The following is a 22,699-nucleotide window of genomic DNA, read 5'->3' on the forward strand; positions in this document are numbered from 1 at the left end:
GTTTTTGTCTCCCTTCACTATCTGCATAATTTCTTTTATCTCATGATACATTTCATCAATCTCTTTGTCATCTGCAGAGCTAGTTGGCATATAAACTTGTACTACTGTGGTAGGCGTGGGCTCTGTATCTATCTTTGCCACAATAATGCGTTCACTATGCTGTTTGTAGTAGCTTACCCGCATTCCTATTTTTTATTCTTTATTAAATCTATTCCTGCATTACCCTATTTGATTTTGTATTTGTAGCCCTGTATTCACCTGACCAGAAGTCTTGATCCGCCTGCAACTGAACTTCACTAATTCCCACTATATCCTACTTTAACCTATTCATTTCCCTTTTTAAATTTTCTAATCTACCTGCCCGATTAAGGGATCTGACATTCCACACTCCAATTCGCAGAAAGCCAGTTTTCTTTCTCCTTTCATATGGCCCATGAAATAGTTGCAGTAGTATGGGGCCATCCTCATTCCCATTAATGAACTCTTCATTTATTTTTAGGTCTAGCCCTCAAAGTGAAAAAGTTATGGGTAAAGATGAAGTTGGCTGGTGTTGCAATGAATGAGGTTTTTGGTAGACTTTCAGGTGGGCATTGGGAAAGCTGGTTTCCATGGATTGAAACACCATATGCATGGTGAATATTGGTTTAGAGATAGGTTTCATTGGTTATGGCAAAGAAGATTTGAGTTGAGGCAGGCAGCAATGGGTTTTCATAGTGTGTCATTATTGTAGGGGAAAAAACAATGAATATCCACAAAGTATACCAGTAAGCTTTTTACAATATTAGTAACTAATGTGGACTCATGGTATTTTCTAGGAAAATGGTGTCCATTCAAGTAAATATCTCACTGGTGTTATACAATATAATGTATAATGCTGGGATATCTCTGTTCCATTTAATGGAAAAAAAATTGGAAGAAATTTTTGTAGCCTAATCTATACTTGATATTTCATGTACATTCGACCTGTGATGAGTCAGCTAGAAGTTAATTTTGGATGCAAAAGTTATCAGTACATTTGTGTATGGTGATGTAAATGTCTTTAAATTAGTTTCCTGCTCTAAAGAGTTAGGGAATTCACAATTTCTCTAAATGATGACTTATTTTGCTTATTTTAAACTTTTCTGCTGTCCTTAACTAAAAAGAAAAAACTATTTCTCTCTTTCCTAAACATGTTATTTCACAATGTTGTTTGATTTTATATTTTGTTTATCCATACAAGTAAGTGTAAGTTATAAAATGCCAACAAACCCAGGAGTTGTCTGCATTCAAAAGTGTGCTAACAAAAGCCAAATAAGGTCTGTGTCATACAAAATGAAACTACAGTTCTTAGAAGACTGCTGACAGCATGAAAATGTCACAATGTGCCACATTTTTCACGTTACTGAAAGATATACTTTGACCTATTAATTCTGGCTTGCAGATATTTAATTTACTTTTAAACAGTTAGGAATTAGATTTTTGACTGAGAATTACATCAGTCTGATGGCAATAGTAGCATGCGCATATGTATAAGAAATTGAAAAATACACATATTCATGGCTTCATTAATATTTTATGTGATCTCATTATATGAGTGCTACATGTGATGCACAAGAAATGCCCTGATAATTTGGCAGAAATTCTTATCTGTGATCACAAAATATATAAAACGGAATGATGTTTGGCCTATGTTCTACTTTGCTTGTTGGATTTGTTGGTATTGGATGTTGATCCCCTGACTGTGTGCTTTGCTAAGGTACTTTGGTGTATAACTACAATTTACTCATGCTCTCTAATCTCTATTGTATTATTCGTTATATTGACTGGCTTATGGTACTTACTCTGATGCTTATTAATATTTTATGTTCTCTTTCACAATTTTTTGAATGGTCATCACGAAATGGCATGCTGCTCTAATAGGAGGTGAGTACTGCTCTTGGGACTTCTGCTTTTTTGGGGCCTATTTAAGAAAGAAATGGTATCTTGGAAGAAAATAATTTATTTGGTTAGCTGGTTGGTTTAGTAATTTACTATTATTTTAGTGATTTTTACTGTTATGCAATTGAATATGGTTGAAATAACATACACTATGTCTTCTTTAGTTGCTGTGGCATTTGCTTGCGCATATTCCTATATGAATAATGTCTGATATGCCACTTCTGAAGTAAGGTAGTTTAAATTAAGATCAATTTTATGCCAATGCAGCTATTTTCTTCCTTTATTGTAAGGAAATAATGAAAATAGGGAGAACAGTGAGGTTATTGGAGACAGAGTACATGATCAGAATATGGAATTGATAAGGAAGGAAATTAGCTGTGTTCTTTGCCAAAGAATGATCCCAAAATTTTCCATAATTGATTCAGTAAAAACATAAAAAAATTAACTCCTGAATATGAGTCCTGCATGCGAAGTATGAAAAGAGTTAGTCTCTTGCATTATGTAGTGTTGTAAGCAATAATAAAGAAAAACCCTTTCTCAAATGATTTGATTGGTAAGTGAAGACTCTCACATGACAAACAGAGAGGCATACATATGAGTATAAGGTTTTGCTGATCAGTGAAAAGTAAGGATGGAAGGATTCAAATTTACCAGGCACCTTACATCATATCTTATTGACTCTGGAATAAAATACAATCTTTAACAAGAAAGTCAAATATATATACTTTGAAATTGGGTGGAAAAATAAATCCTGATCAATATGGTGTGGCAAGTAGGACACTGGATTTATACTTGTGAGGAATGGATTTCAAATTTCCATCTACCCAAGCTAATTTAGGGTTTCTGCTGTTTTCCTAAGTTAGGTGGTGTGGGTGCTATGAAAATTTCTTAAATAACTCCAAGGCTAATTTCCTTCCATACCCTTGTTCCATTTGAGCTATTGCTCCTTTTATAATGATGTCACTGTTAACAAGAAGCTAACTGCAACCCAAACTTCATCAAAAAGATAAAATGGAGGTAATCGGTAAATGCAACGTACATGAAAAAGACTGCACTGCAACCAAGGCCTCTGTTTCGAGACATGAAATTTAAGAATAATAACTGAATGATTTGACAAAATGGCAAAGAAAAGTTCACATTGTAACTTACTCACAGTTATGGAGGCAATCTTCTTTCTTTCATGTATGATTGCTTGAAATAGTATGGATTTTCTCAAGAATACTGACACAAATGTGAATAGTGACGACATGATCATCTGAAAGTTGATTTGATAATCGATATATACATTGTAAATTCTGATGAGAAGTACTTTATAAAAGAACACATTTCTATGGCAATGCCATGTGCCAACAAGAAATGAGATTCCAGCTACATTCATAAAAATGCAACAGCACAAGAAAATGAATAATGAAAAGGAGAAAAGTAAGAAATTAGCACATAGCCTGTGAATGGCAAAAATGTGCATCATAGAGCATATTGAAATGTGAGCTAGTCCCCTCCGAACTCAGTTATGAAGTTACCTGCTAAAGGACGATCAATACTGCTAACTGATGCCACCAGAGGCAAGTTGCATCTTATTCTGTCAATATGTAGATGCTCTATTTTCACAACTCACAGACCTGTGAAATTTTGATTATCTGCAGACACAAAAAACAGTAACAGTAATAATAACTATATCCACAAAATGAACATTAACTAATAATAACCATTGTTATTACTGTTAATATTATTATAACTACTGTTGTTGCATGCACTATAGCAACCTGAGAGCTTAGCATGCATACAACACTGATAAAAATACCATTGTAATAAGAACACTGAGTGTAGACATGCTCACTGGGAAATAGATCACAGTCAGACCGTAATTAGCTACACAGAAAGAAAATGGTGATCAAGAGGGTATAATTAAGATGAAGTGGAGGTAATTAGGAAAGGAAAAGTATAGAAAGAAGAAAATGATGTAGGTGCAAAGAAATGGTAAGAGAAAACTGAGCAAAACTACTACTGTGTCGGATAGAGATAAAAGCATTGGCGCTTATAAGTTTTATAATGAAAGGGCATCAGCCAGGAACAAGGAAGTCAATATCAATAGTTATTTTCAGAAAAGTAATGTAAAAGTCTTATTGGAGACTGTATGTTACCACTAAAATTAAAAAAAAAATCATTTCCAATTATTGGAGACTGTATGTTACCACTAAAATTTAAAAAAAAATCATTTCCAATGGTAAACACCACTAACTTGTAATTAGCAATTGCACAGGCCAGTTTTCATATACTTCAGAATGTATCCTACAACAAGGCATATGATGGTGGCACAGTAGACTGTATCATTTATGCACACTCATTGTAACATTCTTGTAGGCTGTAATATTTTTGTAGGCAATGTGACAAATCATGCAAATGCCTCTCACTAGGTGCATGTCTTGGTGGTCACATAGTAGAACTAACATTGTGTAGATTGGACACATGCGAATAAAACAAACATGATAAAAGATGGAAACAAGTGAAATGTGATTATTGCTGGTTCCTTTCTCCCTTTTCGGTGCTCTTTATCTTGCTAGCGCTGGATCGAGATTAGTGTGGTCATCCTCCAGTTTTGAGGAGAACCAACCATAACCACATATAGGATATTATTATGATGGAGTCATATTCCCAACGACATTTTAAAGCTGCTGCCAGCCCCCAGCTCTGTGTCAATCTTATAATGACTTCCCAGGCCATTTTTATTTTGACCACCTTGTATAATTACTATCAGTGACTATCATCCTGTTAAATAAAAGCAGAAAAAAGAGTTATTACATAAATCAAGGCATTCTTAAAACTATCAGCCATATCATATTACACAAAAGTGTTTCATCCATCACACTGCACAACTCGCAGATATATATTGATTATCAAGGACTATCTGCTGCAGAAAGTCATTATCCTAAAAAAGAATTTATAAATGGTGTGCAACTATGAGTCATTTACTCTTAATGCCTTTTGTGCCTCAGTAAGTTGAATATGTTAGCAGAAGATGGGACCAGTTGCCACAAAAAGTAAACCAAATTTGTAAACAATTAATTGTCATCTGTGATTAAAATGTTGGTCACAAGTTGTGGTACGATCATTGTTTAGGTAAACACAGTATATTCCTAATTTTTTCTGTGCATCAACTAAACCAGTGGGATCCTTTTCTTTGGTATAATGCATTTTCAGATTTTTATCATTCTAGTATCAGATAATAAAGAACTGAAAATATAAATGAAAATGTACTTGCCTTTGGCTGGAAACAGGCTTCAAGACCTGTTTTGGAACATTTATATGTTTAGATAGAAATGTATTTTGTTTATGAGTATGTTGTAGTAAGAGATTATGAGTATTACTTAAGATGATTAATCTTGCCATTATACAGTGTTGAAATGAAGTCTGATATCATTGGCTTTCCTTTTGACAATAGAAACAGCAAGAGATGAATAAAAACAAGGAAATCATAGTATTGGATCATAAACGCTCAAATGCAATAAATATAGGAATGACAAAGCTTCCTCCCCCAAGATCTATACGAACTGCCATTATGAAGATGGATGCCACAATCATGAACAGGGAAGGAATAGAGGTGAGAAATAATTACTTTTATGATAACACAATAACTAACATCATTTCTTATATGCATATTTTATGATTTCTACCTGCAATTATTGTAAATATGGTACGGAAAGTTGTGGCAGAATGTAAATAATTTTGGAGTAAAGGAAACCGCTCATCAAATGATGGAATTGTTGAGTCATTGACAGGCATACATAAAAGAATAATACTTAACTAACTTTCCTTGTACAGCTGGCACAATATAGCTGTACAGATACACATATTTGTGGGACGAGGGTGTGGGGGATTATATTTTTGTGTACTCTAGCTCAAAAAAGGATTTTTCCAAAAGCTATCAAGGTTCCTTTTTTATGTTGATAACTCAATACTTCTACTATTTGATGATACGTTTGTAAAATTGTTAAGTCAGTACAGTCCCCAGTTATGGATGAAGATGATGATCATGATTATTCATTATAAAGTATGCTACGTTTCTAAAGATAATGAGTTTATTGTTTGGAAGTGTGGTGTTTTTAATATTTTAGTTTGAACACCTTTGTCCTGCTTAAAAAAAATGTTAAAATGTGTGTGAAATCTTATGGGACTTAACTGCTAAGGTCATCAGTCCCTAAGCTTACACACTACTTAACCTAAATTATCATAAGGACAAACACACGCACCCATGCCCAAGGGAGGACTCGAACCTCCTCTGGGAGCAGCCGCACAGTCCATGACTGCAGCGTCTTAGACCGCTTGGCTAATCCTGCGTGGCTTGTCCTGCTTAATATTGTCTTTCAAATGTCTGGCTTTGACTGCTTGGACTCAAAAGGCAAAATATTTTCCAATGCAAGTTACAAGTTCCTATTTAGGGTATGTAGACATGCTGCTAATTGTGATTTTGTCTCAACTTTCTTCTTATATTAAAACATTTAGCTTTTCACATAACTGTAGCATTTATCAGACATCTGTAATGCATCACTGGCATCTAATTTCAGTGTTTCACCTTTCACTTGTCTGTTAGTGGAAATCATTGTGTTGCACTGTTGTAGTATGAACTTCTTCAGTGTTGTACCACAGCTGCTTGACAAGGTCTAGGAATCCATATCTTTCATCTCACTATTCTCTGAAGCTTGTCCCAATTTTGATAGCAATTATGCTGTGCTACTGTAGTAATTATTGTGCTTTTGCTGTATAAGCAACTCATTTAGTGTTTTCCGAAGTTTATACACTGATGATGAAATCCATTTTGTAACCTGACATCTTCTACTAGATAGATCTCTCAGATTTGACTGCCTTCATATTTAGGGGGTGGAAAAAAATATGGAAACACTGTGAGAAATGCACGCCTGAACATAAACTCAGATGATAGCCAACCCTGCAGGTTGCATTGTTGCATTTTCCCTTGAACAGCACCTGTGCAGTGTTCTGTGTTGGTGCTCATATGGCAGGTGCTTCCATAACCAAGGTATCCAAAGTGTTTATGTTTCAAGATACATGGCATCGAAGAGTTATACTGCAGCAGAAGAATTGTCTGGAATTTACTTTAAGAAACTTAATTATATGACAGTCCAAGTTTATATTTTAGTAGTTTTTTTTTCTTTTTTATGGTATATTCAGTAAATTTCTGGTCAGTAAGTTGCTTTCTCTTCAGTAAATTAAGTAAGTGTAATCCATGAACAAAAACCCTTAGTGGTCAAAGTGGTGATTGTTTCTATTACTAAAGCATTTATTAAGATATCCAGGAATCTGATCGCTCTAAAGATGCGATCAAAGTAACTAGTTTGGTACCATAGGCCATTTAAATTCTGGGAAGGCTTTGGACTAAGTTCTAGAAATTGAAGGCAGTATTCTGTTACTTTTTAAAAGTATAGTCTGTGATTGTTTCCAAGTTCATACAAAAATTCATATGGCATGCAACCAGTGATCTAGCCATCTCAGAAATGTTAAAGTGTGGTGGCTCTTGTCTCGGCTTGAAGCAGGCCAGTCCTGAAAATCAATTTGATTTCAAACCATGCTGCAGCCTATGCCAGAAGTCCATAACTTTTTATTATTGTTACTAAGGAAGGAGCTACAAAGAAAGGCCCCATATTATTAAACACAGAATGTTATCAAAACTAGAAGATCGTTAGAGAACCATAATAAGTACTGTGCTTAACTATGGCTGGAAAAAATGTTTCAAATAAGCAAATAGTGTTGATGTTACAAGAATCTGATTATGTAGATAACATCTGTAGTTTGACATTAGACAAGACAGGCTACTCTTACTTTATGTATTATTAATTTTACAGGATACCAAAAAACGAATCAATATTGTTCACAGCAAGTGTTTATTTCGCAAATGAACACTAAACTTAGTATGACATTTATCAGTCACTGAAATGCAGGACTAGATTATATACAAATTTATGAACTAACACTGCCTACTTACCACAAACTATGGTTTCATGTACGTTTGTAGTGCTATAAATTTATAACATCTACTTTTCTTATAATCTTTTGATTATAAAATACTGATCTCAGCTCACCAAAAATACAAAACACTCTTTTACAAAGATCAACACTTACGACTGACCAGCATATATATAACTGACTGAAATATAAAATTATATCAACAATTATTTGCCTGTTATGAATTAAGATTGTTTCACATAAATATTGTGAAAAATGTCAGAGTAATCACATTTATTTTCCAGAAACTTCTCACAATGCTTCCAACAGAAGAAGAATGTACTAAGATCCAAGAGGCACAAATGGCCAATCCTGACTTACCACTTGGCAGTGCAGAACAGTTCTTGCTGACACTTGCATCAATTTCAGAACTTCCTGCAAGATTGAAACTCTGGGCCTTTAAACTAGATTATGAGAACAGTGAAAAGGTATGTACTATATCTGATTACTGTGGAAAAACTCTTAATTCAGTACTTACCTCTCATTTTAAATTCTGTTTTTGGTTAAGTCATTTTTGTTTGTTTTGTAAAATGAGTTGAGCATGTGGAACTCCAATACAAAATGATAACGAATGATAGACTACACAGTGGTATGGAGTAGGCAACACTAAATTTTGTAGGAACTCGACACATACAAGGATACACAACTTAACACACTCAAGTTATAGAGCGAACTGCTCCCATCAGAGATAATACTGTGAGTTGTTTTCTCTGGCCACTGATACTATCGTTCCCACGAGCCCAGCCCCTTTCCCCACTCCCCCTCCACCAGTAGTGTGGAGCACAGTTTGAAGGTAATGACTGAGGCAGCAGAAGTACTGGCAGGCATGGTCTGATGCAGGATGTACAGATGATAGTCATGGAAATGGGTGGAAGCATGGATGTTGCAGTCCGCGCAGGTGAGCATGTGAGGTGAAGGTGGGGAAGATGTATCCCCTATGTGTGTGCATTGGACGGGTCTGTGAGGAGGTCACTGTCAGGAGTGGGCGGGTGAATAGTGAAAATTGTCAGGCTGCCATCGGCGATTAAATGTGCATACAGAGGGACAATGGGAGTAGGAAGGGAAGCCATTGTGGTGGTAGAGTCCTTATTCAGGGGGCTAGCTGATGAGATACCGGATAGGTTTCAGTCAGTTAATGGAGGCTGTGACTAGCTTGCTGTTAAGCAGAATGTCATAGGTGTTTGGGCTGCGGGCCTGAGAAGGGGGCCTGGAAGTTGGTGTGGGTAGTATCATCACACAGCATGATGTGGTTGTGCATGGCTAGGTCCTTGGAGATGAAAATTTTAGGAAGAATATGGAGGGAGAGAAGGGGGATCATGAAGGTTGGAAATGTGATGCTGGACGCTGCGAAGGTGGAAAGCAACATTGGCATAGGGGAGCAGTTGGAAGAGATGAAACAACTGGGAGGGATAACATCTAACTGTATAAAATCTCAGCTAGTGAGGCATTGAGGTCTTGTTTATGTGTTGTGTGGATACCCAGCAACTCTCACAGGAGTATGTCTGACTGGTCACCCCCATTACAAATAAGAGCCACTTCTCAACAAGCCCATTCTTGAGAGTGGTAGGTGGTAGTTCTGTAACAGGTAATGGCATATAGTTAGTTTGGCAAACAGTGAGGACTTGAATTGCCTACCCTGGTCCATGGTTATGGAGGCAGGGTAGCCAAAATGTGTGAACCAGGTAGACATGAAAGTTCTGACAACTGTTTCAGCAGTGATGTCTTGGATGGGGGTAGCCTCTGCACAGCATATTGCCTGGTCAGCAATGGAGAGAACGTAATGATTGTTGGCGGATGGGAGAATGGGGCCCACCAGGTCCACCTGAATGTGTTGGAAGTGTCCCTTTGGTACCTGGAAGATGCCTAGCAGGGACTTAATGTGCCAGGTGGTTTTACAATGCTGGCCCAGTACACCGACCTTTATCCATAACTTGTGATCTCACTTAATGTGGAGCCAAATGAATTGCTCAATTATAGGGTAAGCAGTAGATTTGACTCTAGGGAGGGCAAGATTTTGAAACAGGATGAAAATATATCAGAGACTTCGCAGGTCTCATAGAGATAGGATTTTATGTATGTAGACTGAAGTAGTGAATGAAAATTTGTGACAAGGCCTGGAATCAAAACTGGGTCCCCTGCTTACTAGGCAGGTGTGTTAGCCACTAACAACTTTGGCACAGCAGTTCACACAACTGCATGGATTAACCTGGCATGCCTCTCCTCTTGATCCAAATTCTCACTGCCATCCCAGTCTACTTCAAATTCCTCTTTACACATGAACAGAATTGCTGAGGTTCTCCATATTTCTGGAGTAGCACCGCAGCAACAAATGTAAATGGGGGTCCAGCCTGAAACCCAGTTGCAGGTGCTTATACAAATGAATGACATAATTTCAAAGACTTCACTGCTCTCCATACAGATATGATTTTATGTACACAAAATAAAGCGATGAGTGGAAATTTGACTTTGGATTGAGGAGGGAGGCGTGTCAGTGTATACCGTGCAGTTGAATGACTTAGTGGGTAATGCACCTGCTTAGTAAGCAAGAAACACAGGTTTTATTCCTGGGCTTGGTACAAATTTTCACTCACCGCTTCAGTCTATACAAAATCATATCTACATGAGAGGAGTAAAGTCTCTGAAATTATGTCATTTCATATATAAAGGGCAATAAAATGAAACCTGATCACTAGTGTAAAATAATGGTAACAATTTTATTAACCCAAAATTTTGTTATACACAGTAAACATACTCAAAAATAGTCACCAAAACTGTTGGCATATTTATCCCATTGTGACACTAGCCGGTTGATTCCATCCTTGAAGAAGCTAGTAGGTTGCTGTTGGATTCAGGCCTGGACCCAGTCACACACTTTGTCATCCATTGCTTATCGATGTCTGCGAATAGCTTGTTTTAGAGGTCCAAACACTTCGAAGTCACATGGTGAAAGGTCAGGACTGTACGGTGGCATTTCTCACCGAAACTGCTGCAATGTTGTCTTCAGCGCATTGGTCATGTGTGGGCAGGCATTATCATGCAAGAGGATAATGCCATTGGACAAAATGCCTTGGCATTTTGACTTGATGACTCATCTAGGGTTCTGTAATGTGGCTTGATAATGCTCGGCATTGATGGTGGTTCCCCATTCCAGAAACTGGACATGCAGTGGGCCCTTGTGGTCAGAAAAGGGGGACATCATGACGTTACTAGAACTGATGTGCACGGCCTTTGATTTCTTTGGAGGTGGTGAAGTTTCATGTTTCCACTTCTTACTCTGATGCTTGCTTTCCAGTTCAAAAGGGTTACACCATGTTTTGTCACCTGTGACAATACGCAACAGAAAGCCGTATTCCTCCTCATGATAACATTGCAGATGACTCAAAGACAGCACCATTCAAGTTTTGCGCTGATCGGTGGTCAGTTGGCGGGAAACCCACTGCCCACAGATTTTTCTAAAGTTCAAGTGTTGATGTATTACGGTGTGGGCGGTGCCAATGCTAATACCCAGTAACCAATGGATCTTGTCCTTGGTGATTCTGCGGTTGTCAAAGACTAAAGCATTCATTTCCGCAACCATTTCCGGTGTGATGACATGATGAGTCTGTCCAGAAAGCATTGCGTTCCAGGGACTTGTACCCCTCAAGGAATCATTTGCGCCATTCCACAACACTTGAATGACTCAGACTGTACTCACCATACACAGCCTTCAACCATCAATACATTTCATGGCCTCCAACTCCCTCTGCCGCGAAAAATCAAATCACTACTCATTGTTCCTGCTTACCCGCCTGCATGTTCGGTAATGGATGATAACATATGCGACCACCTTCTCTTTGGCATGAAACCACACTGGTGCTATGCAACATCAGATGGCACACACATCAGTCTCTCTACCAATAGATGGTGCCACCATACCCACAGTTACATGGTGCCACCTTACATGTAAGGAAAAGGTAGACGCACTGATCAGGTTTCATTTGAATGAACCTCATACATAAGTATGTGCACCTGAGTTTCAGGATGGATCGACCAATTACATTTGATGCTAAGGTGCTATTCCAGAACATGGAGTGCCTTGGAAATTCTGTCAATGTGTAAGGTGGAATTTAAAGTAGATGGCAGTGAGAATTTGGATCGAGTTGCCCTGCTGAGCTGTGCGAGTTTGTCGAACTTGATCATGGCTCAGATGGCGCCAGTGTGTGACAAGTAGTCAGTGACTACGTTGTCTGTGCCTTTTGCGTGACGGACATCCGTAGAGAATTGTGCGATGTGTTCGAGGTGATGGTAATGGTAGAGGCACTCATCCTTGGGTGGGATACAGATGGCATCGACTAGGGGCTGGTGGTCCATGTAAAGTGACAAGAGGGCATCCTTCAGTATCTTCTCTGAAATACCTCACAGCTTTGTAAATAGCTAGTAGCTTCCAGTTATTAGCCAACCACCTGTGCTGTGCCTCAGTCAGCTTACAGGAGAAGAAGCACAAGGAATGATTGGAGCCATTGACCTCTTGCTGAAGGATGGTTCCTATTGCTAAATTTCTAGTGTCAGTGGTGCTGGACTGGGTAGCTTCTAGAATCAAGTGGGCCAAGGTGCCTGCCTGAACCAAATCATCCTTGATTGCTTGAAAGGAGCACTGCATGTCTGTAGTCCACGTGAGCTTCCTGTGACCATATGTATTTTTGCCTTTGAGGGCTTGTGTTAAGGGTTCCCGCAGGGCAGCGGTGTGGAACAAATGACAACAACAGAAACTGATTGTCCTGAGAAAACAGTAGAGTTTGTGATAGATGTCAAATGGTGGCTTAGGTAATGAATCGGCTCGGTGTGCTCTGGAGTTGGGCAGATGCTGGAAGCATTAATGATGTGGCCCAAGAAGGTGACTTGCACCTGACAGAGTTGACATTTGTCAGTGTTCATCACTACACTATTGGCTTCAAGAGTGCTGAGAACTTGTTCAAGGTGGGCAGAGTGTGAGTCCATGTCTGGCAAAACAATGAGGATATCGTCCAGAGATGTGTAACAAAAAGAAAATTAGAAATCAAGCTGTCTATAAAGTATTGCCAGTCTTGTGCAGCATTTTTTAGTCCATAAGACATAAAAAGGAACTCAAACAATCCCAAAGGTGTGATTGTGGCAGTCTTGTGAATGCCATCTTTGTATATCAGTATCTGCAGATATGCCTTCTTACAGTCAATTACACTGAACACCGTAGCACCAGCAAGATAGTGTTAAGTCTTCAATATTAGTGACTGGATAGTTGTACTTGATTGTGCAGGCATTCAAGGCTTGATAGTCCCCACAGAGTCTGGCCGAGCTGTCCTTCTTAGGGATGAGGTGGACGCTTGAGGCCCGGCTGCTACCTGATGGGCGAATGATGCCAGCTTGTAACAGTTTGTCCACCCCTGCCTTTGCCATGCAGAGGGAGTCACAGGGTTAACATCTGGGGAGCTGACTAACCACCAGGTTGGGTTTAGTGTTAATGTGGTGCACGGTGCTGTTGTTGGTGACAGACAAGATAAAAAGATTGTCTGGAGCAGAGCCACTGGTTGAGAGTTTGTCAGTGTGGATCACATGGAGGTCAGTGTCCTGAACAGCAGAAATGACATGAGATGTCAACTGTGGGCTAGAGCTGGGCTGCACGAGCAAAGTGGTGGTCTGTACAAGTGTGGCACAGTCAGTGAGCTGTGGTAGTTCAGATGCAGTGCGGCAGACAGAACCGAGTGGAAGTGCTGGCTTGGTCCGGGAGGTGACAGCATCAATTGGAAGCTGCAGATTTGAGCTGGGCTGTCCAAGTGAGGCTGGTGCTTGTGCATGTGTGGTACAGTCCACGAGATGTGGAGGTTCAGTCATGGCATGGCAGGCATCGCTGGGCGCAGGTGCAGGCACAGAATGGATGAGGCCATTCTGTGCAGGCACAGGCATGGATTGGGAAGCGGCATACTACACAGGCATGGATTTGGTGCAGCAGGCATCATCTGGCATGGGCGCAGGGGTGAGGGAGGTGAGCAGCAGTAGTGCAAGCATGGCGTGGATGACAGCAGGTGGCAAAGGAGCAGGCACAGAACAAGCAGCAGGCGATGTACTGAGCTGGTAGATAGTGAAGTGGGGGCTGATGTGTCAAGCAGCTTGAGGTATTGGGTGACAGGTGCAGGTCAACAAGCTTAGGCAATAAGTGAGGAACAGAAGCACTTGAGGGTGGAGCAACCCTCTGCAAGTTCTGCCTCTGTTGTTTGGATGCGACTGTGTGGAATATGTTTTTCTGTTGGAGGAGAGAGAATGTCTTTTGCATGTTCATACGCTGTTGACAGACATGTAGTAAGCAGTCAGCACAGGCCACACAGTGTTGTATGTACTGTTGCTTGGGCATGGCTGAGGGCGGAGGAACGTCAGCCTCATTGTATTGGCATTGGGTTGATGAGGTAGCTGGGGCACGTATACTATCAGCAGTGCAGTCAGGAGGCTTGTAGGTGAGCTCGTGTGCATGCAGTAAGTGCACAAGGTGAAAGGCCCATTGGAAATCAGCACCTAAGGCCAGCTCCATAACATCAGCAATGGTGAACAACCATATGAAGGGTGCAGTGAAGCCGAGGTCTCGAGTCTGTGTCGGGATACTCCTAATAGTGCTAGGAGAGCTGTTAGCAGCCCGTGCTGATCTGCAGTCTGGTGTTAACCAGGAAATGTAACCCACTGATGTGGTCGAGGACATACAGATGGTTGTTCAGAGCGACATCAGAAGCTGGTGGGCATGTGGTGACTTTGCGTTCGTTGAGGTGGCTTATGCTTTGTTCATGGTTTGGGGTGCATCTTGCAGGCCATGAGGTGAGTTGGGTAGCTACAAGGCTCATAACAGGGCCTGCGATGTCACCAAAGCAGGTGTGGTACCAACAGAGGTGAGACTGTGAGTGTACGGATGCTGATATATCGAAGTGACAGCTACAGCTGAGTTTGTTTTGTAAACACAGGGGCGGTGGCCACTGTGACGTCAGCATTGTTTGGAGCTGGGAGCACTCAGTGATTGTCAGTGGCTGCAGGAGCTCGTGCATGTGACAGTGCAGTGTGCATACCCACACCATTGTTGGGAGCTTTGTTGATGCTGTGCCTGTGTTGGGAAATGGTGAAAATGCAGTCAGCCAGGGACAGGTGGATGTCAGGAGACTGGTTACTAGTGGCAAGTAAAGCTGTCTGCATGTGGGATGGGGTCTTGACAATCCAGATTATCCACAGCATCTTGTCGGGCATGATGCACAGGTCTATTTTGCTGTGAAGATGCTGCCACAATTCAGAAGGGTCCCATCCTGTAAATGTTCATTGTAATGTACCTGGCAGAGTTGCTCTTTGTGAGTTTGGGAGAAGCATCATAAGAGTGTTGTTTTGGCAGTCCTATGCTTGTCCATAGACAGCAGTGTCAGGATGACATTGTAGATAACCTCAGTGTGAGAGGCAAACTTCCTGAGTAGAGTGATGTACTTTGTGTTGTCTGTGATGATGGTGTTTGAGGTAAACATGCTTTTGACGACTGTGAACCACAGGTTCAGGTTATCCATATGGACTGGTGGTAGTGTGAGTCCTATTCACTTCAGTAATGTGGTTCGAATATAGCTGCACAGCATGGGGAGAACTGCAGGTAAGCTGTGGCCAGTAATGCAGACGAGTGGATTGGAGGCTGGACAGTTCGCTATGCAGTGCAGGTGAGACAGCATGCATATTGGTGGACACATGTCCAGTGCATACTATAATGACACCACAACACGATCAGCATGGATCAGTAGTCCAGATTTTGAAAATGTTGATGGAATGCAGGGGTAGATGTTACGCTGGTAGAGCCTGTAACAAAGTCAATAAGCAGATTGTCAGTTGCATTGCATTCTCGTACGCCTGAAATTTGGAAACAGGCTGCAATGTGAGAAGTGTCACTGTCACTTTTAATCACTTGGCCAACATATGGAGTACTGTTCATGTATGTCAATAGCAAGGGGTGCAAGAGTTCAATGAAATTCGAATTTGGCGTAACACAATGGGGGTGCAATGGTCACATTTTCATGATGCAAATTTGCACTATTTTGGCATTCAGTCAAAGTTCGGGGTCACCAATGTGAAACTCTGGTATGTAGTGATAGTGAATGATAGGTGACACAGTGGTACGAAGTACACAACACACTTTATTTTATAGAAACTCAATATATACAAGGATAAATGGCATAACACACTTGAGTCATAGAGTGAACTGCTCCCTTTGACTGTCAGAGGTAAGACTGCAAGTCGTTTTCTCTGGTTAGTGATGCTAACATTCCCACAAGTGAAATCAGTAAGACCGCAAAGAGATTCATACATCATGCTTTCTATTTATCAAACTAGTATTTGAAAGTAATTGCATCTTTCTTACTACTTACATATGCAAACACTGACAAGACAAAAATCTTCATCCTTGTACCTGTTAACGCCATTTTTTAAAAAAGACATTCATGTCATATTTCCATTTTTTGGCATTGTCTTGTCGTATTTATATTTTTTATCTGTATAGTCCATTTTTTGTGAAAGCTCTTAAAACTAAACAATGGTTACTGTTGCATACTACACGTGTAAACTACCAGCAGATTACTTCATAATAAAGCCTGAATGACTCAGCTATTTACACTGATAGAAGTAATTTTTTCTCTGGTAGTCATTATATAACTTTTGTTCAGTTCTTTTGTCAGGTAACAGCTCATTATCAAGTAAGCACAATAGTGATTTATAGCTGACATCATAATGTCATTATCTCGTTAGTCAGACTATGTGACCGAGTGAAGTGGCGCAGTGGCTAGCACACTGGACTTGCATTCGGAGGACAACGGTTCAATCCTAGTCCGGCCATACTGATTTAGGTTTTCTGTGATTTCCCTAAATTGCTCCACGCAAATCCCAGGATGGTTCCTTTGAAAGAGCACGGCCGATTTCCTTCCCCATCCTTCCCTAATCCGAAGAGACCGATGACCTCGCTGTTTGGTCTCCTCTCCCAAACAACCCAACCCAACCCCCTCAGACTACGTGATTTGGATTTTCCTCTCCTTTTGGGATACTGTCATTTGACCGATACAGTTAATTGGGTCCATAATAAGACAAGAAGACGATGAATAAGGAAGTGGAAATGGAGTTAAAGAATCACTTCTGATGAGATAAAAAGTTGGCTCTATTTGCTTGTTTTTGTCTGCAATAATTACAATGTACTACTATATAATGTTAAAGCCTTACAACAAAGTGTTGAAACAGATGGTTTTCACAGCATAAAGTACAGTTTGATTCTCTTTTACTGATGACCTTAGATGTTAAGTCCCATAGTGCTCAGAGCCATTTGAATCATTTTTCTCTTTTACTTCATCTCTACTGCTGTTCCTGACCTGGACAAATGCCATCTGTTTTCAAGACACTTAGTCATTGCAGCAGCTGACACAGTGATGTTGCCTTTACCATGTTGAGAAGTCTTTGGCCTGGTAAAGGATCAGCATCAGATTGGTTTAGTTGCCAGAAAATTGTCAGATCTATCGCTCTGAGAGTGTGGTATCCATAACTTACAACATATTAAAATCTGCTGGAAAGGGTGTAGGAAGATTAAAAGAAAACAGAACAGTATTATGTGGTATAAAAAGAAATATGCTTTTCCTTAAGAACTGTACAGCAGAATCTGCCCACCTAACTCATAGCTGTGAAGGAAGTAAAAACAGTCTAATTGTTGTTGTAGCTGGTGGTAGTGATGGTGATCTTCAGTCCTAGGACTGGTTTGATGCAGTTGTTCATGTTAGGCTATTCTGTCCAAGCCTCTTCATCTTTGCATAAATGATGCAAATTACACCCATCTAAACCTGCTTACTGTACTCAAGCCTTGCCTTGATCTCTCTATACAACTTTTAACCCCCACACTTCCTTCCAGTACCAAATTTACAATTCCTTGTCACTTCAGGATGTATCCTATCAATCAGTTCCTTCTTTTAGGCAAGTTGTGGCAAGAAATTAGTTTTCCCACTTCAATTCAGTACCTCTTCACAGCTATTTAAGCTACCAATCTAATTTTCAACGTATTTTCATATATTATGATCTAACAATTGTTGACACGGGTGTTGAATCTGTATATTACATTCAGCTGTATCCATTATTGTAAATTTTATAGAAAGTCATGATTTTACAATATTGTTTCAACAATAACTTGTTCCATTTCATAACAACCCTGATGTTGGGATCAATGGAACTCAAAATAAAATAAAATAATATGTACTTTGTCAATACAATTAACCTACTTTATTAATATTTTTGGTGTGGCATTTTACACAAATAAATTATAATAAATATTACACTCGTATTGGGCATGTGAAACAGTTCTTGTAATGAGTAAAATTGATTTTCTGAAAAGAAAATGTGCAACTTTTCCTCAACTAATTTAACATGCGTATATTAATTGTAATTTGAGAATTTTTTGTGCCTTTGATTTCTATACAAATTTGAGTGTCATTAGTTTTTATTAATCTGTTTAGTGGTAAAACAAAGAATGTGCTGTTTCTGGTGTTATGTTCATGTTGTTGATTTGTTACAATTTTTTTCAGTAGTTCAGCAAGAATATAGTTAACATTGTCAAAATATATAAATTAATTGCTCTTCAGATCTTACATTTTATGAACAAATATGTGTTGTGTTACGTACCCTTGCACTTACTCTGAATGCGTTCTTCTGATATGCTTTTGCTGTTTCCCTATAATACTAACCCATAGCGTAACAGAGATTGAAAAAAATGTGAAATATTCTGTCATTACATATTCTAAAATTACATAGAACATCAATGTTCAGTAAATATATTGTTGTGGATATCAAAACTGTTATGTGTTCAGCATGATATTTCCAAGTTAGATAGTTGTCAAGCATTAATCTTAACAAGTTTACAATATTATAAGAAGGGAAGTTGCTACTCACCATATAGCGGAGATGCCGAGTTACAGACAGGCACAACAAAAAGACTGTCACAATTAAAGCTTTTGGCCATTAAGGTCTTTGTCAACAATAGACACACATATCCGCACTCATACACTCACACAAACACAACTCACACACACAACTGCAGTCTCATGCAACTGAAACCACACTGCCAGTGTGGTTTTGTCTTTACGTCACTATTTTCTGGTAAGTCATTTACCTGGGGTTCTAACTTTGGTCCATGAAGCATTCCATATTGAACAAAAAGTGGGTTTGATAGATGACCTTGAGAACTCACAACCAGCTTTCTCTTATAAAAATATGATTTGAATAGCATTAAACTTTCATCACAAATTTTGTGGTACTCCAATTTACTGACCAAAACAGAATGTTCAGACAGTCAAAATTAATTTATGATGTGAATGTAAAATGACTTGTTCCACATCATTGCAACTTATTATGCAAAATGATCTATGGACTGTGGAACTAACTAACTTAGTCTTGTTTACATCACAGAAGAAAATGTGTCTTTAAACATTGTCTTCAAGTGCTGATAAAATGTCTGTTACCAAGAGTTCTGTGGGTGATAATGTTGACCTTTCCTTCCTGCAACCAAACTGTGAAGAGCTTGATATCTTATTCAGTTCTAAGTAGTCAAATGTTTGCTGATACATGATGCTTTCAAAGACTTTGTATAGCATTCAAATTAATGAAAATGGTCTATAGTTAAGCAGGTCTTTGCTACCTTTCTTAAATGATTGGGGTCTACTTGGATGTTTTAGGGGCTCAGAAGAGATATCTTTTACAATACATAAATTTATAAATCATGTTCATGAATACAAAATCAAATAGGAGTAATGTAGAAAAAGGTCTAAAAAAGAATAAGGAAACAGGAATGCAGTTAAGCTACTGTTAACAGCATAGTGAATGCTTTATCACAGACAAGACAGACATGAAGCCAACATGCAGCACAGCAGTACGGGTTTATATGCCAACCAGCTCTGCAGATAATGAAGAGTTTGAAAGAATGTATGCTGAGATAAAAGAAATTATTCAGGTAGTTAATGGAGATGAAAATTTAATTCCTTTGTGGGACTGGACTTTAATAATAAGAAAAGGAAGAGAAGGAAAAGTGGTCGGAGAATATGGACTGGGGGGTAGGGAATAAAAGAAGACCTGCCTGGTAGAATTGTGCACGGTGTATAATTTAATCTTTGCTAACTCTTGGTTTAAGACTAATGTAAGAAGGATGTGAAAAGACCTGGAGACACTGGAAGATTTAAGATACATTGTACAATGGTAAGGCAGTGATTTCAAAACCAATTGAACCGTAAGACTGTTCCAGTGGCAGATATAGACTCTGACCATAATTCACTGGCTGTGGACTGCAGATTAAAACTGAAGAAATTGCAAAAATGTAAGAAATTAGGGGGATAGGACCTGGATAAATTGAGAGAATGTGAGGTTATTGTCAGTTACAGAGGGTGTTTTAAGCAATGATTGACTGAAACAGGGGAAAGGAGTGGAAAGAGATGGAATAGTGAGGGCTGCAAAAGAGAAAATAGGTAAAAAAGACAGAGTCTAGTTCAAATCTGAATTTAATTAATGAAAGAGAAAATATAAAAATGCAGAAAATGAGGCACATAATAGGAAATTCAGACGTGTAAATTAACAGAAAGTGCAAATAGCTAAGCAGGAATTGCTAGAGGACAAATGGAAGGCTATATAAGCATGTGTAACAAGTAGCGTAGATACCACCTATAGGGATATCAAAAGTTTCCTCTGGAGAGTAAAGAAGCAGCTGTATGCATGTCAAGAAATCAGATGACAAGCCATTCTTAAGCTAAGAAGGTAAAACAGTAAGCTGGGAGGAGTTTATAAAAGGACTGTACAAGCGAAACAAACTTGAAGGCAATGTTGAAGTAGGGGAAGAGGAACTAGTTGAAAGTGACAGTGTCACATAATAACACAGATACCACAGCTACTGCACTGTCTTCTGTGGAACTTGCATTCTGTGTGGAATTTTGATGAGAATTTTCTGACAAGGAGATGAAACTGATTTGGAAACATAATCACAAGTGCCAGTGCAGTATGTTGCCAATGCTCTTAAAATCACAACCGCAAATGCATGAGATTCAGTAAGTAATAAGTATATTATTAACATTAATGGGGCTAGCTACAAATGACAGCTGAACTACAGTAGATGGCTATAGTTCAAGTTGCAAATTACAATATCCACACTGTTCAGTATGCATGACTGCAGAAGTTCAGCAGTCAACAGTTATGTCACTCTGAGTTAGGTAAGCCCATCCACAACAGCAAGATCATACCACATTGGATGGGAAAGTCAGTTTTTAATTTTCCTGAGGCAAAAACCACATAAAGAACAAAAGGTTTCAATTTTTAATTATTCTGGAGCCAAAAGCCACATAAACAGCAAAATTACATCAGTTTTTCATCATGGTCCTGGGGCCAAGCAAGAACTGTGTATAAAGCAGACTAACATTGGTTTCTAATTGTTGTGATACTGGCACAAGACATTTTCAATTTGCTGTCTGCCATTTTCTGCCACAAGTTGAAATTGAGAAATAGCATGCTCCACAATAAACTGGAGTGTCTTGGGGGTCATGTTCAGAATGTGATGTGCAATGTGTCCTTCTTTTTACCTACATTCATAAATGGAGCACTGAGCAGAACTTCTTTCAGCTAATTCCCAGCCAGAAGTCACAAGGGTTAAGATCAGGTGATCTGGACTGTCAGGCTGTAGGGAAACAACAGCTGATAATTCTAGCCTTTCTGAAATGCCTCTGCAGCAGCCACCACTTCACTGGCTGTGCAATGTGTGGAGGAGTGCCATCTTGCATAAAAATGATCTTACCCACACATCCATCCTGTTGAAGGGTTGTAATGATTTTGGCACAAAAAAAAAACTCTCATTATGTTTACCAGTGCCAGTACAGGTGACAGGACCTGCAGAACTCATCTCTTTGAAAAAAATATGGCCCTACAATAAATGATGCTGTCAGTCCATACCAGATGGTTGCCTTTTCAGAGTAAATTGGTGCTGGTTGATGTCAATGCAGATTTTCTGTTGCTCATATTCTGCAGTTCTGCATACTGACATGTCCTTGCTGATGGCAATGGGCTTTGTTTGTCCACAGAATGTTTCATGGTGATTCATTGTCCAGTTCCATGTGAGCAAGAAATTCCATAGTGAACATTTGTTTTGTTGGCTGGTCAGCAGGAAGCAACTCCTGAACATGGGTGATTTTGAACGGATAGCATTGCAGGATATTTCATAGGATTTTATGCACTGTGCTCACAGGCATATCCAACATTGGGGCAATTTCCCGTGCACTGCATGTTTGCACACTGCTGCGTGACCTCTCCTGTGGTGCTGATACTACATCCTTGACGGACGTTGATCAGCTTCTTTCTTCCCTCTGCCACATTGCACTTCAAAAGAACCTGTCTTTTCAAATTTTGTAACCATTTTCTCCTGATCCTTAGCAGATATCGCACCAGTGCTTGTTGAGTGCCCAGAATGTCTGCAGGGCTACTGATGTGCAGTCACCATTCTTGTAAAGGAGCTATATCAGCAGCACATGATTCTTCATGGAGACTGTGATGTGTGGCATCTTGGACACAAATTGAGAAATAGTTGTGTGCCGTGCATCTGTTGATGTGCATGCATATTTTGACACTGACAGCGCTATCTATTGTCAACTTTTTTCCCATGATGTTTCCCCCTATGTAAATAATATTCTGTTCAAATTTGATATTCTGAGAAGTGCTTTTCTTTGTAAGCACTTTGAATCTGGAAATTTAATTT

The 22,699-nt window shown here is 39.3% G+C and overlaps 1 protein-coding gene across 5 annotated transcripts in view; it reads left to right on the top strand.

The window, feature by feature from the left end:
- Positions 1-22,699, top strand: part of LOC124796334 (FH1/FH2 domain-containing protein 3) — a 646,429-nt gene that overhangs the window by 567,991 nt on the left and 55,739 nt on the right. For 4 of the 5 annotated variants that reach the window (XM_047260468.1, XM_047260469.1, XM_047260467.1 and 1 more), the window contains 2 exons: positions 5,355-5,515; positions 8,178-8,360. In XM_047260468.1, coding sequence (XP_047116424.1) covers positions 5,355-5,515; positions 8,178-8,360 — 344 coding nt within the window. The remainder of the gene's footprint in view (positions 1-5,354; positions 5,516-8,177; positions 8,361-22,699) is intronic. The other variant, XM_047260466.1, reaches the window with a different exon arrangement.

Source organism: Schistocerca piceifrons, chromosome 4 (assembly GCF_021461385.2).
Source record: "Schistocerca piceifrons isolate TAMUIC-IGC-003096 chromosome 4, iqSchPice1.1, whole genome shotgun sequence".
In the NCBI taxonomy this organism is placed as follows: Eukaryota; Metazoa; Arthropoda; class Insecta; order Orthoptera; family Acrididae; genus Schistocerca; species Schistocerca piceifrons.